Raw genomic sequence first — 12,500 nt, 5'->3', positions numbered from 1 at the left:
CAAAGTGCAAATTAAACACAAGAACAAGTGCAAAGACGACCTGAGAGGACAGTACAGTTCCGAGTCCTAGTGTAAACATACAGAAAATCAGAACCCTTTAAGAGTACAATCAACTTTCAAACTAGCATACCACAATTGCAGCTAGAATACAACAATACAACAGCCAATAAAAAATAAAAAAACAATACCTATACAAGTAACAATATCTATACATAAGTGCCATTACAGTCTAAGGCTAATCATGGTGGTGAGTTCAGGATCACTGTTAGTCAGTCAGTCTTGGTGTCATGACATTGCAGTGGATAGCTCTGTCACCTCAGAACAAGAAGGTCCTGGGATTTAATCCTGGGAGTTAGCATGTTCTCCCCGTGTCTGTGTGGAGTTTACATGTTCTCCCCGTGTCTGTGTGGAGTTTACATGCTCTCCCTGTGTCTGTGTGGAGTTTACATGTTCTCCCCGTGTCTGTGTGGAGTTTACATGTTCTCCCTGTGTCTGTGTGGAGTTTACATGCTCTCCCCGTGTCTGTGTGGAGTTCACATGTTCTCCCCGTGTCTGTGTGGAGTTTACATGTTCTCCCTGTGTCTGTGTGGAGTTTACATGTTCTCCCCATGTCTCTGTGAAGTTAAGGTGCAGGGTTTCCTGGGTGCAGTTTAGATGCAGGTTAGGCTTGGGGTGTTAACACGTCAATCTACCCTGCATACATAAAGGTAAGTAATAATAGTCTTCTCCTCGAGATTTGTGCCCAGAGGGCGGAAGCTACGGTTGGGTTATGTTTGGTTTTCAGTTTTTATTTTACCCGTCCACTTCCTGATTCATGCATCTCCTTCCTGGCCGCAGCTAGTGTTCCTGCTTGTTTCTATGGTCCCCAAGGCCCCTCAAGTTCTTAAACAACTTAATTTTACCCTTCCCTCAATTATCAGACATAAAGCAAATGTACACAATCAATATCATCATTTTTCCGGCGTCCTGCCAATTAAATCCCCCGGTCAATAATGCTGTGAGTAATTAATTAAATATACATTAAGCAACTGGAATCTATGTTCATTTCAGATTGTATATGGACTTCAATAGCCTTCCTGGATGACTATATTAAGATTTAGATGAATGGGTTCTTTTTATACAGGAGAGGTTATACAAATAAGCTGTTGGTTATACTGAGGCCTTGTCCACATTTGCCCAAGGAAATACCCAGAATTCAACAGTCAGGTGGGTGACTCTCGCCGAATTGAACCTTTCCCCTTCTGAGACCGAACGGCTCCCCGTTCCGCCGTGGAAATACGCACGACTCCATGCGATTGACAGTTTTTATTATTCTTCTGACTTTTAAAGTTCAATGTTTCATTTGTAGTTTGGGGGAAATTGTGCACCAGTGCGACAGGCCCGGTATTAAGCCATCAAAGTAACAACCTTTAATTACCGCGCTTTTCACTGAGTCCGCTGACCGCTGCCCGGGGAGGAGGAAACTGGGGCGTATTATCAGGTTCAGCAGGAGGCCTGGAAACAGTGCATTCTGGGAAGGGACATGAGCCCTATGAGAGGGATTATCAGACCACGGTCCTCCAGGGCCGAGAACTGCTGGCTTCCCACCCTCCCTTTACCTGGGAGTCAGGTGTGTTCACCCTCCCTTTACCTGGGAGTCAGGTGTGTCCACCCTCCCTTTACCTGGGAGTCAGATGTGACAACCCTCCTTTTTCCTGGGAGTCAGGTGTGTTCACCCTCCCTTTACCTGGGAGTCAGGTGTGAAGACACCCTGACCAATCAGTAGCTCTAATTACCCAGGAAAAATGAATCAAGGGCCAGAGTTCATGATCCCTGCCATAGCAAGATGACTTGGGAGAGAATAAGATAATTGCTTGGGCCAATATTCCAAATGTAATTGAGTCTGAATTTTTTTTAATGTCTAATTTTCTCCTGTTATGGTATATGACGTTTGTAGACGACTTCCCTGTCTGGGTCACCACAACCAGATATATTTTCCTACAGTATATAATTGGTCATGGCTGGAATAAGCTGTAGAATGTGGGAGTAGTTAAAGGCTGGGTCAGTTAATCCTGTTCCTCTGTCAGTTAACTTTAGCAATAACAGATAAACAATCACAGAAAACATTATTATTTAAAAAATACTGGTTTGAACAATGAGTTACCGTTAATGTTGTAGCAGTCAGCTAGCGGAGCTGCCTAATGACAATCGTAAACATAAACATAGTATTTTCACACGGCAGTCATGAATCCGTAATCACATTACCATACGACAGTCAAATTTATGACTGTTGCATTTTCATACAACAATCATAAACACACAATCACATTTTCACACTACAGTCATAAACACACAATCACATTTTCACACTACAGTCGAAACACAATCACATTTTCACACTACAGTCGAAACACAATCACATTTTCACACTACAGTCGAAACACAATCACATTTTCACACTACAGTTGTAAGCACGTAACCACGTTTTCACACGACAGTAAAACACACAATCACGTTTTCACACTACAGTCGTAAATGCATAATCACGTTTCCACACTACAGTCATAAACACACAATCATATTTTCACACTACAGTCGTAAACACACAATCACGTTTTCTCACAGTCGTAAATGCATAATCACTTTTAAAATCCATGCTTTTCTGTCCTCTGCCAGACCGAAGCTGGCTCTTTCCTGGAGATCAGCAGTTAAACATTATGTATGAGGGATATTATGTGCTCTGAAGCAGGGGATGGTTTAATTAGCAACATTCAGCTTCCAACAGTACAGGTCAGGCATCATTCATCTCAACTTATCTGAGATATTTCTGTCCAAGTAAGATTAACCACATAGACAAATTGAATTAAAAGAACAGATCCAAATCCAAATCCTCAGAATTGCCCATCCTTGTAACTGCATTGTCATCCACCTAATAGCAGAACTTCAACCTGAGCAAATAAAAATATCATGTGAAATATACTGTGTGTGTGTGTGTGTGTGTGTGTGTGTGCATGTCTGGGTCTGTGTCTGGGTGTTTTATAGAATGCCTACTGTGATGTGATATATTGTTTGTGTTTGTGCTATTAGTCTCCTCTAATGAGTGCTTCCCTTTTCCGGAAGATTCTATTTTAGTTGGAGTTGTGTGTGAACAGGGCTGCAGCATTGTTACATTACATTACATTACATTACATTACTGGCATTTGGCAGACGCTCTTATCCAGAGCGACATACAGTTGATTAGACTAAGCAGGAGACAATCCTCCCCTGGAGCAATGCAGGGTTAAGGGCCTTGCTCAAGGGCCCAACGGCTGTGCGGATCTTATTGTGGCTACACCGAGATTAGAGCCACCGACCTTGCCTGTCCCAGTCATTTACCTTAACCACTACGCTACAGGCCGCCCCCCATTGTTAGTTGGAGTTGTACATGAACAGGGCTGCAGCATTGTTAGTTGGAGTTGTACATGAACAGGGCTGCAGCATTGTTAGTTGGAGTTGTACATGAACAGGGCTGCAGCATTGTTAGTTGGAGTTGTACATGAACAGGGCTGCAGCATTGTTAGTTGGAGTTGTACATGAACAGGGCTGCAGCATTGTTAGTTGGAGTTGTACATGAACAGGGCTGCAGCATTGTTAGTTGGAGTTGTACGTGAACAGGGCTGCAGCATTGTTAGTTGGAGTTGTACATGAACAGGGCTGCAGCATTGTTAGTTGGAGTTGTACGTGAACAGGGCTGCAGCATTGTTAGTTGGAGTTGCACATGAACAGGGCTGCAGCATTGTTAGTTGGAGTTGTACGTGAACAGGGCTGCAGCATTGTTAGTTGGAGTTGCACATGAACAGGGCTGCAGCATTGTTAGTTGGAGTTGTACGTGAACAGGGCTGCAGCATTGTTAGTTGGAGTTGCACATGAACAGGGCTGCAGCATTGTTAGTTGGAGTTGTACGTGAACAGGGCTGCAGCATTGTTAGTTGGAGTTGCACATGAACAGGGCTGCAGCATTGTTAGTTGGAGTTGTACATGAACAGGGCTGCAGCATTAGACATGGCCTGGGCGGTCGTAATGGGGCTAGGTCTGTTTGCGTGGGAAATGGATTACATTCTCTACATAGCTGACCACCATCAGGGCACTTCCAGTGAGCACATTTGTCTCTTGTGCTCTGCTAGGGATGGGATGCAGGGCAAGTGCGTTTTATCTCCCAGCCTTCTGGGCTTCCTGTTGCGTTTCTGAGTTAAGATGGCGGCCACATCACATCATCTCACTGATGGCTCCAGCGGCAGCGGCTCTTTTTCTCTCTGCAGGGACCCAGAAGGTTCCCTCTAAAGCCACTCCTCCAGCGGTTAATGGTCTGTTTGCAGAATATCCATGACTCATTCGTGTGTGGCCTGCGAATTCTCTGAGTCTCTGATATTAAGTGGACATCCTGTTTTTCACCCACATTTACATCAGCATGGAGGCTTTTAGCAGAATGGTGATTTTACACGCTGTCTGTTCAGTTGATTTTTTCTCACAGGGTTTGAGCTGGTTTCTCCATGGACAGCCATGAAAATGTATAAGAACTGGAGACTCAGTGGTGCATGAAACCAGTTCATGGAGGCGGCCATGTTGGACTGTGGGGCTTTTTGGCACCAGAGCAGTGCATGCTGGGTACCTAGATGTGAAGAGACGAATAAGAATCTTTTTTACGGCTGAAAAGAAAAGGTCCCTGGAGAGTAATTAGTTCAGTGTGAAGACATTTTAGAATTTAAAAGTGCTGTCTAAGACAGTATAATTTCACCAGGGTGAAGTCGTAGGTTTAAATGGTCTTCAATGAGCTGCAGTACCTCCGGTGACCACTGGAGTCTGGAGCTTCTGGGGGAACGTCAGTCCCTGCTCCTCGGGTGTCAGCAGTCCAGCAACCAGTTCAGACCCAAAACACCAGGCGAGGCAACTCTGTAATCAGCCATTTTAATTGATTTGTGCAGAGTAACAAAGTAAACCAGTGCAAACTGCGGCTCTCCAGGACCAGGGTTTATGATCTCCGCCCAAGAGTATCGTTTAGGTTTGTGACTGGTGGATGTTAGTTTTTGATCGTAAACACGGTTCAAACAAGGGCAGAGAAATAAGACGGTAAATTCAGTTTTTTTGTCTTTGCGTTTTGACCGGCACAGCAGACAGACAAGCTCTGATGAGTAAACAGATTATTCCCAAGGGTGTTTTAGACACTTCCCCTGACAGATGAGCCTTCATACCACAACATAATATACGGCGTAGCAGGTCGCCTTTCTGGGCACTGAACCCCAATGGCTGCCTGTACCGGTCTTTAAAGTAGGTGTCGTCTTTTTATAATGTGTTTCTGATTTCCTGCTGCGGCCCTTAACCCTGCATTGCTCCGGGGGGTGTCCCGTGCTTAGTCTAATCAACTGTAAGCCACTTTGGATAAAAGTGTCAGCTAAAATCAAGAAACAGGTTACCCAGCTTGCATCGCAGTATATTACTCCCTGTATTGGACCAATGGAAGGCTGCCAACCCAGTTTTAAAGACGACAGACTGTATAAGTGCCCTTATGTTACGAGACATTTATTTTCTCTTAAAAAACCTGCTTAGCACTTATATAACAGCTTGGGGTGGGTGTGGGGTTGGTGGGGGGCGGGGGTTCCTGTGGGAAGTTCTTTCGCTTTTTCCCCACAGTAGAACTCCTTCGTTGTCATAGTAAAAGCACGTTTTTAAATGTCTACATGGTTAAGAATTTATACCCTCAAAGGGCCAAAAATGGCATTGTAAAACGCAGCGATTCATATCCAGTATCCAGTTGTATAATAGCGAGCAGTCATTCTACCAGGAGCCATACGTTCCTGTTAAACCTTCCACTGGTCTGCTGTCTTTAATCTACCAGGAGCCATACGTTCCTGTTAAACCTTCCACTGCTCTGCTGTCTTTAATCTACCAGGAGCCATACGTTCCTGTTAAACCTTCCTCTGCTCTGCTGTCTTTAATCTACCAGGAGCCATATGTTCCTGTTAAACCTTCCACTGTGCCATTGTCTTTAATCTACCAGGAGCCATACGTTCCTGTTAAACCTTCCACTGCGCCATTGTCTTTAATCTACCAGGAGCCATACGTTCCTGTTAAACCTTCCACTGTGCCATTGTCTTTAATCTACCAGGAGCCATATGTTCCTGTTAAACCTTCCACTGCGCCATTGTCTTTAATCTACCAGGAGCCATACGTTCCTGTTAAACCTTCCACTGCGCCATTGTCTTTAATCTACCAGGAGCCATACGTTCCTGTTAAACCTTCCACTGCGCCATTGTCTTTAATCTACCAGGAGCCATACGTTCCTGTTAAACCTTCCACTGCGCCATTGTCTTTAATCTACCAGGAGCCATACGTTCCTGTTAAACCTTCCACTGTGCCATTGTCTTTAATCTACCAGGAGCCATATGTTCCTGTTAAACCTTCCACTGCGCCATTGTCTTTAATCTACCAGGAGCCATACGTTCCTGTTAAACCTTCCTCTGCTCTGCTGTCTTTAATCTACCAGGAGCCATACGTTCCTGTTAAACCTTCCACTGTGCCATTGTCTTTAATCTACCAGGAGCCATACGTTCCTGTTAAACCTTCCACTGCTCTGCTGTCTTTAATCTACCAGGAGCCATACGTTCCTGTTAAACCTTCCACTGTGCCATTGTCTTTAATCTACCAGGAGCCATACGTTCCTGTTAAACCTTCCACTGCGCCATTGTCTTTAATCTACCAGGAGCCATACGTTCCTGTTAAACCTTCCACTGTGCCATTGTCTTTAATCTACCAGGAGCCATATGTTCCTGTTAAACCTTCCACTGCGCCATTGTCTTTAATCTACCAGGAGCCATATGTTCCTGTTAAACCTTCCACTGCGCCATTGTCTTTAATCTACCAGGAGCCATACGTTCCTGTTAAACCCTCCACTGGTCTGCTGTCTTTAAATTTGATAACAAATGAAAATATACAACTGCAACCGGGTACCATACAAACCAACAAAACCAACATTTTCTCTAAATATTTAACTCATATGAAATATCTCACATCACATTTTTGAATTTCTCAGATTTGACATGATTTTAGAAGTTAATTTTACTCAGGAGGGAGCAGAGAGCAGTCTGTTAGCTGGAAGGCACGGCCAGTTCCGGGTCCATAAATAATAGGGAGATTTTGGGAATTACATCTTTCTTTTCTTAAAATACACTTGGCACCCACCTAGGGGCTGAAAACCTCCAATTCCCTCTCCAGATCTGTAACAGCCAATCGTGTGCAAGCGCCACACGCCACACCACACAGCAGCCCCTCCCCAGAGGAAACCACTCACCCTTAACTCACCCTTACAGAAGTAGCACACCCTGCCTTTTTAACATTAAAATACCCTCTGTCTTTTAGTCACATTTGCCACATGTCAGGTGGGTTTGATAAAAAGGTGATTGTAATGGAGTTAACACTGGAAACATCATCCTCTGGTAGTTGTGATGGTAGTGAGCTTGGTATTCATTAGACTTATTTTTTTGACTCTTGCTGTTGTAGCCTATCCACTTAGAGTTATGATGCGTTACGTGTTCAGAGATGCTCTTCTGCACACCACTGTTGTAATGTGTGGTTATTTGCGTTACTGTCACCTTCCTGTCAGCTTTGACCAGTCTGGCCATTCTCCTCTGACGGCTCTCATTAACAAGACGTTTCTGTTTGCAGAACTGCTGCTCACTGGATTTGTTTTCGTTTCTTGCACCATTCTCTGCAAACTCTAGAGATGAGTGAGCATGAAAATCTCAGGAGATCAGCAGCTCCTGTGATACTCAAATGACACTGTCTGCCACCAACAATCATTCCATCTTCAAAGTCACATTTCTTCCCCATTCTGATAGTTGATGTGAAGATGAACTGAAGCTCCTGACCCGTATCTGCATGATTGTAAACATTACACTGCTGCCACACAATTGGCTGATTAGATAATCACATGAATAAGTGGGTGTAATAAAGGAAAAATGTTTCTAATAAAGTGTTTGGTGAGTGTACATGCATCTTCCATATGCACAAAGATGCTATCGGCATACTTTTAACGTTTGAAGTTTAGGAAATGGTGACCTCTGTATGAGGACGATAATGATAAATTAATTTGGTAATTTAGCAAAGGTTTTTGTATTCTGTTTTATTAGTGTTTATTGTTATTCTGTATTACCAAATCATTGCTGCCTATTATGAAACTTTAAATTGCAGCTGAGTTATAGCTATAGCCATATATTTGGAAATGCTACAGTAGCTGTGTCCTTATTCTCACTCCGTTCCCTTCGTGGAGACGGTTTTCTTGCCACAGATAAGAGCGGGGTCTTTAAAAGAGAACATCAATACCATGTTTTAAATGTAATATGCATGCGTACTGAGAGACGCGGAACCTACTTCACAGAGGAGAAGTCTTGCGGTATTCCGGGCTCTGACATTCCTCCTTCCCGCTCTGAAGCCAGAGAGTCACATTCCTCACTCCCTCCATCCCTGATAAACAGCCTCTCCAACTCCAACTTTCTAAAAGTTTTTTTTTTTTGTCTCATTACGAGGCTTGAAAGGACGCCCTGGAGGCGGTTCTGAAACTTTTAAGCCGTTTATTCTTTCATTGACATCTTGATGTTTCTGCGCTTTCTGTCTTTAAAGCTGACTGACGTGCCTCTTCTTTCTCTCGTGCCGTCTGTACTCCCCCGGAATAAAGACCCCAGGTTTAGCAACAGGCTGCGCCTGGCGGTGTGCTAACGTACAACACACAGCTCCGCACGCTCAGATACAGACCTATAGAGAAGACTTAAGTATGTTAGAAATAATATTGTACACCTAGATATAACACTAATACTCTTTTGCTAAATAAGACAAAAATATTGGCAATGAGGTGACAGAGTTCGACTAATTTCACGATTTTCCAATGGGGTAAAAAAATTCCACTTGTCAGCACAAACCGTAACTTAAATCGAGCAATTTGTTACTAAAGAAGGTAAGATTGTAAGACTGTGCCATTATCAGAAGAAAAAGGTGGAAAGGTGTTGTCTCTCTCTCTCTCCAGGGGTGTGGTTCGTGTGGATGTGAACCTGCAGGACGTGGACATTGACCAGTGCTCCTCCAGTGGCTGGTTCGCTGGGACCCACAGGTGCAATCTCACCACGATGGAGGTGGGTCCCTCTCCTGGTGCAGCTGGCCCTGCTGGGTGTGAATATTTCACAGCTGTTCCTGAGGTTCAGTGCTGTCTGAAATGTGTTCGACCTCCAGGTCTTCTGTCTGAAGATCGCTGTCGATGGCTTGTCAGGAGAAGGACTGCCTATCAAAACATACCTTCAAATAAACATGCAGTTATTTAATGGATAGGCAATATAAAATATTTAAGCGTGCCTGTGTGTGTGCATGCATGCCTGTGTGGGTGTGTGTGGCTGTGTGTGTGTGTGTGTGTATTTGTGTGGGTAGGTGTGTGTTTGTGTGTGTGCTGTGTGTGTGTGTGTGGCTGTGTGTGTGTGAGTGTGGGTGGGTGTGTGTGCCTGTATCACTGACTCACAAACTCACTCATTTCTCTCACAAACAGCAGATGTGTTTGTGTCATGGTTTGTGATTGGTCATCCCTCTTGTGTTAATGTGATTAGCTGATCTGAGCTGTAGCTATGTCTGATGTGATCAGGGACTGCGTTTCGGAATAATGAGCCATCCCATATTTCCTGTGGCAAGAATGGCACACAATCACACACACAATCACACACACAGGCACACACACTCACTCACACACACACTCACTCACACACACACTCTCACAAGCACACACACACACTCACACTCACACACACACACACACACACACACACACACACACACACTTGCACACACACACACACAGACACACACATGCAGTGATACACAAAATGTCGTAAATGTTTTGCTACAATTCTCACTGAACCAAAAGCATCTGAAGAGAATACACTGAGTAGTCCCACAGTAGCTGGTGTAGATAAGTGATGTTTCATCCTGGAATCACGGTCCTCTACGGCTGAGAGCGGCTGCTGTTCCCCTGTCTTCTCACCGGGGAGGTGCTGTTCCACCACCCCCTCACCGGGGAGGTGCTGTTCCCCCGTCTCCTCACCGGGGAGGTGCTGTTCCCCCGTATCCTCACCGGGGAGGTGCTGTTCCACCGCCCCCTCACCGGGGAGGTGCTGTTCCCCCGTCTCCTCACCGGGGAGGTGCTGTTCCCCCGTCTCCTCACTGGGGAGGTGCTGTTCCACCGCCCCCTCAACGGGGAGGTGCTGTTCCCCCGTCTCCTCACCAGGGAGGTGCTGTTCCCCCGTCTCCTCACTGGGGAGGTGCTGTTCCCCCGTATCCTCACCGGGGAGGTGCTGTTCCCCCGTCCTTCACCGGGGAGGTGCTGTTCCCCCGTCTCCTCACCGGGGAGGTGCTGTTCCACCGCCCCCTCACCGGGGAGGTGCTGTTCCACCGCCCCCTCACCGGGGAGGTGCTGTTCCCCCGTCCTTCACCGGGGAGGTGCTGTTCCCCCGTCCCTCACCGGGGAGGTGCTGTTCCCCCGTCTCCTCACCGAGGAGGTGCTGTTCCACCATCCCCTCACTGGGGAGGCAGGTGTACAGACAGTCAAGCAGCAGCACTAAATGTTCAGTTAATTACTTGAGTGGAAAGAAAACCAGGGTTGGATTTGGATTTTATGTCCAGATTTTCTGATCCCTGTTCTACAGAGGCTCATATAGATGTACAGCATTCATTCACTATTAGAAACATAAATATACATTTTTTATGTTGTGCCGGTGAATTCTATCCTTGAGGGCAGCGGTCTCAGGCTCCATAGGAATGTACCTTCAATAAAAAATAAAAACATTACATTTAATGTAAAATTGAATGTAAAAACAATATTTAAAACTACACTTAAATTTAAATAATAGAGAAAAACAGCAGAACTAAGCTGTGCCTTTAATAATTTGTTTGGACATTTTCCTCCACTTCTACAGTGAGCAATATTTAGAACATAGCGGTGAATGAATAAGCATAGAGGAGTGTGCAGAGCCTCGGAGAGGAGTGTGCAGAGCCTCAGAGAGGAGTGTGCAGAGCCTCGGATGAGAGTGAGAGTGTAAGGGTCTGTGTCTCAGGGTGCTGCTCTAGTTTCGGGGTGCGTCTTCAGCGTCTTAAGCGTCTTCAGCGTGTTTTTCTGCTGCTCCCTGTGACGGGAAGAGAAGCTGCTGCAGGGGCTTATGGGTACAGTGAGCGAGCGAGCTTTCATCCTCAGCCCTGGCGCCTCTATTTTGGGGTTTTGCGGGCGAAGTTCACAAGTGACAGAACTCTGCCGCAAGAGCAATCTCCCTGAGCCTGCAGAACTGGCTCTGGATACGTTTAGCATCGCTAGGCTAATGCACACCTGATCCTGGTGTGGGGGTTTAGCATCGCTAGGCTAATGCACACCTGATCCTGGTGTGGGGGCTTAGCATCGCTAGGCTAATGCACACCTGATCCTGGTGTGGGGGTTTAGCATCGCTAGGCTAATGCACACCTGATCCTGGTGTGGGGGTTTAGCATCGCTAGGCTAATGCACACCTGATCCTGGTGTGGGGGTTTAGCATCGCTAGGCTAATGCACGCCTGATCCTGGTGTGGGGGTTTAGCATCGCTAGGATAATGCACACCTGATCCTGGTGTGGGGGTTTAGCATCGCTAGGCTAATGCACACCTGATCCTGGTGTGGGGGTTTAGCATCGCTAGGCTAATGCACACCTGATCCTGGTGTGGGGGTTTAGCATCACTAGGACAATGCACACCTGATTCTGGTGTGGGGGTTTAGTATCGCTAGGCTAATGCACACCTGATCCTGGTGTGGGGGTTTAGCATTGCTAGGCTAATGCATGCCTGATTCTGGTTTCATGCAGGCCATATATAAAGTGACCTGCTTTGCGTGATGGAACCTCTTGTGCTGCACTGGGGTTTTTCTCCTAAACCATGTGATTACATTGGCCTATATCAGGTTTTATGCTCACTGTAGATCCTTCCATCTGCCGCTCCATCTGGGTGTGTCTGTCTCAGAGCACACACACACACACACACACAATACCATGTTGGTGCAACTGGAGATACCACCCCAGTGCCCATCCAGAGTGGAGATACCACCCCAGTGCTGCTCTAGAGTGGAGATACCACCCCAATGCCCATCCAGAGTGGAGATACCACCCCAGTGCTCATCCAGAGTGGAGATACCACCCCAGTGCTGCTCTAGAATGAAGATACCACCCCATTGCTCATCGAGAGTGGAGGTACCACCCCAGTGCTGCTCTAGAAAGGAGATACCACCTCAGTGCTCATTTAGAGCGGAGATACCACCCCAGTGCTGCTCTAGAGTAGAGATACCACCCCAGTGCTGCTCTATGGTGGAGATACCACCCCAGTGCTGCTCTATGGTGGAGATACCACTCCAGTGCTGCTCTATGGTGGAGATACCACCCCAGTGCTGCTCTATGGTGGAGATACCACCCCAGTGCTGCTCTACAGCCATGGTGCCCACATA

At 46.1% G+C, this 12,500-nt stretch overlaps 1 protein-coding gene across 1 annotated transcript in view; it reads left to right on the top strand.

Annotated features, from left to right (window-relative positions):
* Positions 1 to 12,500, top strand: part of LOC133136344 (metabotropic glycine receptor-like) — a 76,786-nt gene that overhangs the window by 5,798 nt on the left and 58,488 nt on the right. The window contains exon 2 of the mRNA XM_061253769.1: positions 9,031 to 9,136. Coding sequence (XP_061109753.1) covers positions 9,031 to 9,136 — 106 coding nt within the window. The remainder of the gene's footprint in view (positions 1 to 9,030; positions 9,137 to 12,500) is intronic.

Source organism: Conger conger, chromosome 9 (assembly GCF_963514075.1).
Source record: "Conger conger chromosome 9, fConCon1.1, whole genome shotgun sequence".
NCBI classification, from domain to species: Eukaryota; Metazoa; Chordata; class Actinopteri; order Anguilliformes; family Congridae; genus Conger; species Conger conger.
This window is presented reverse-complemented; position numbering and strand designations above follow the sequence as displayed.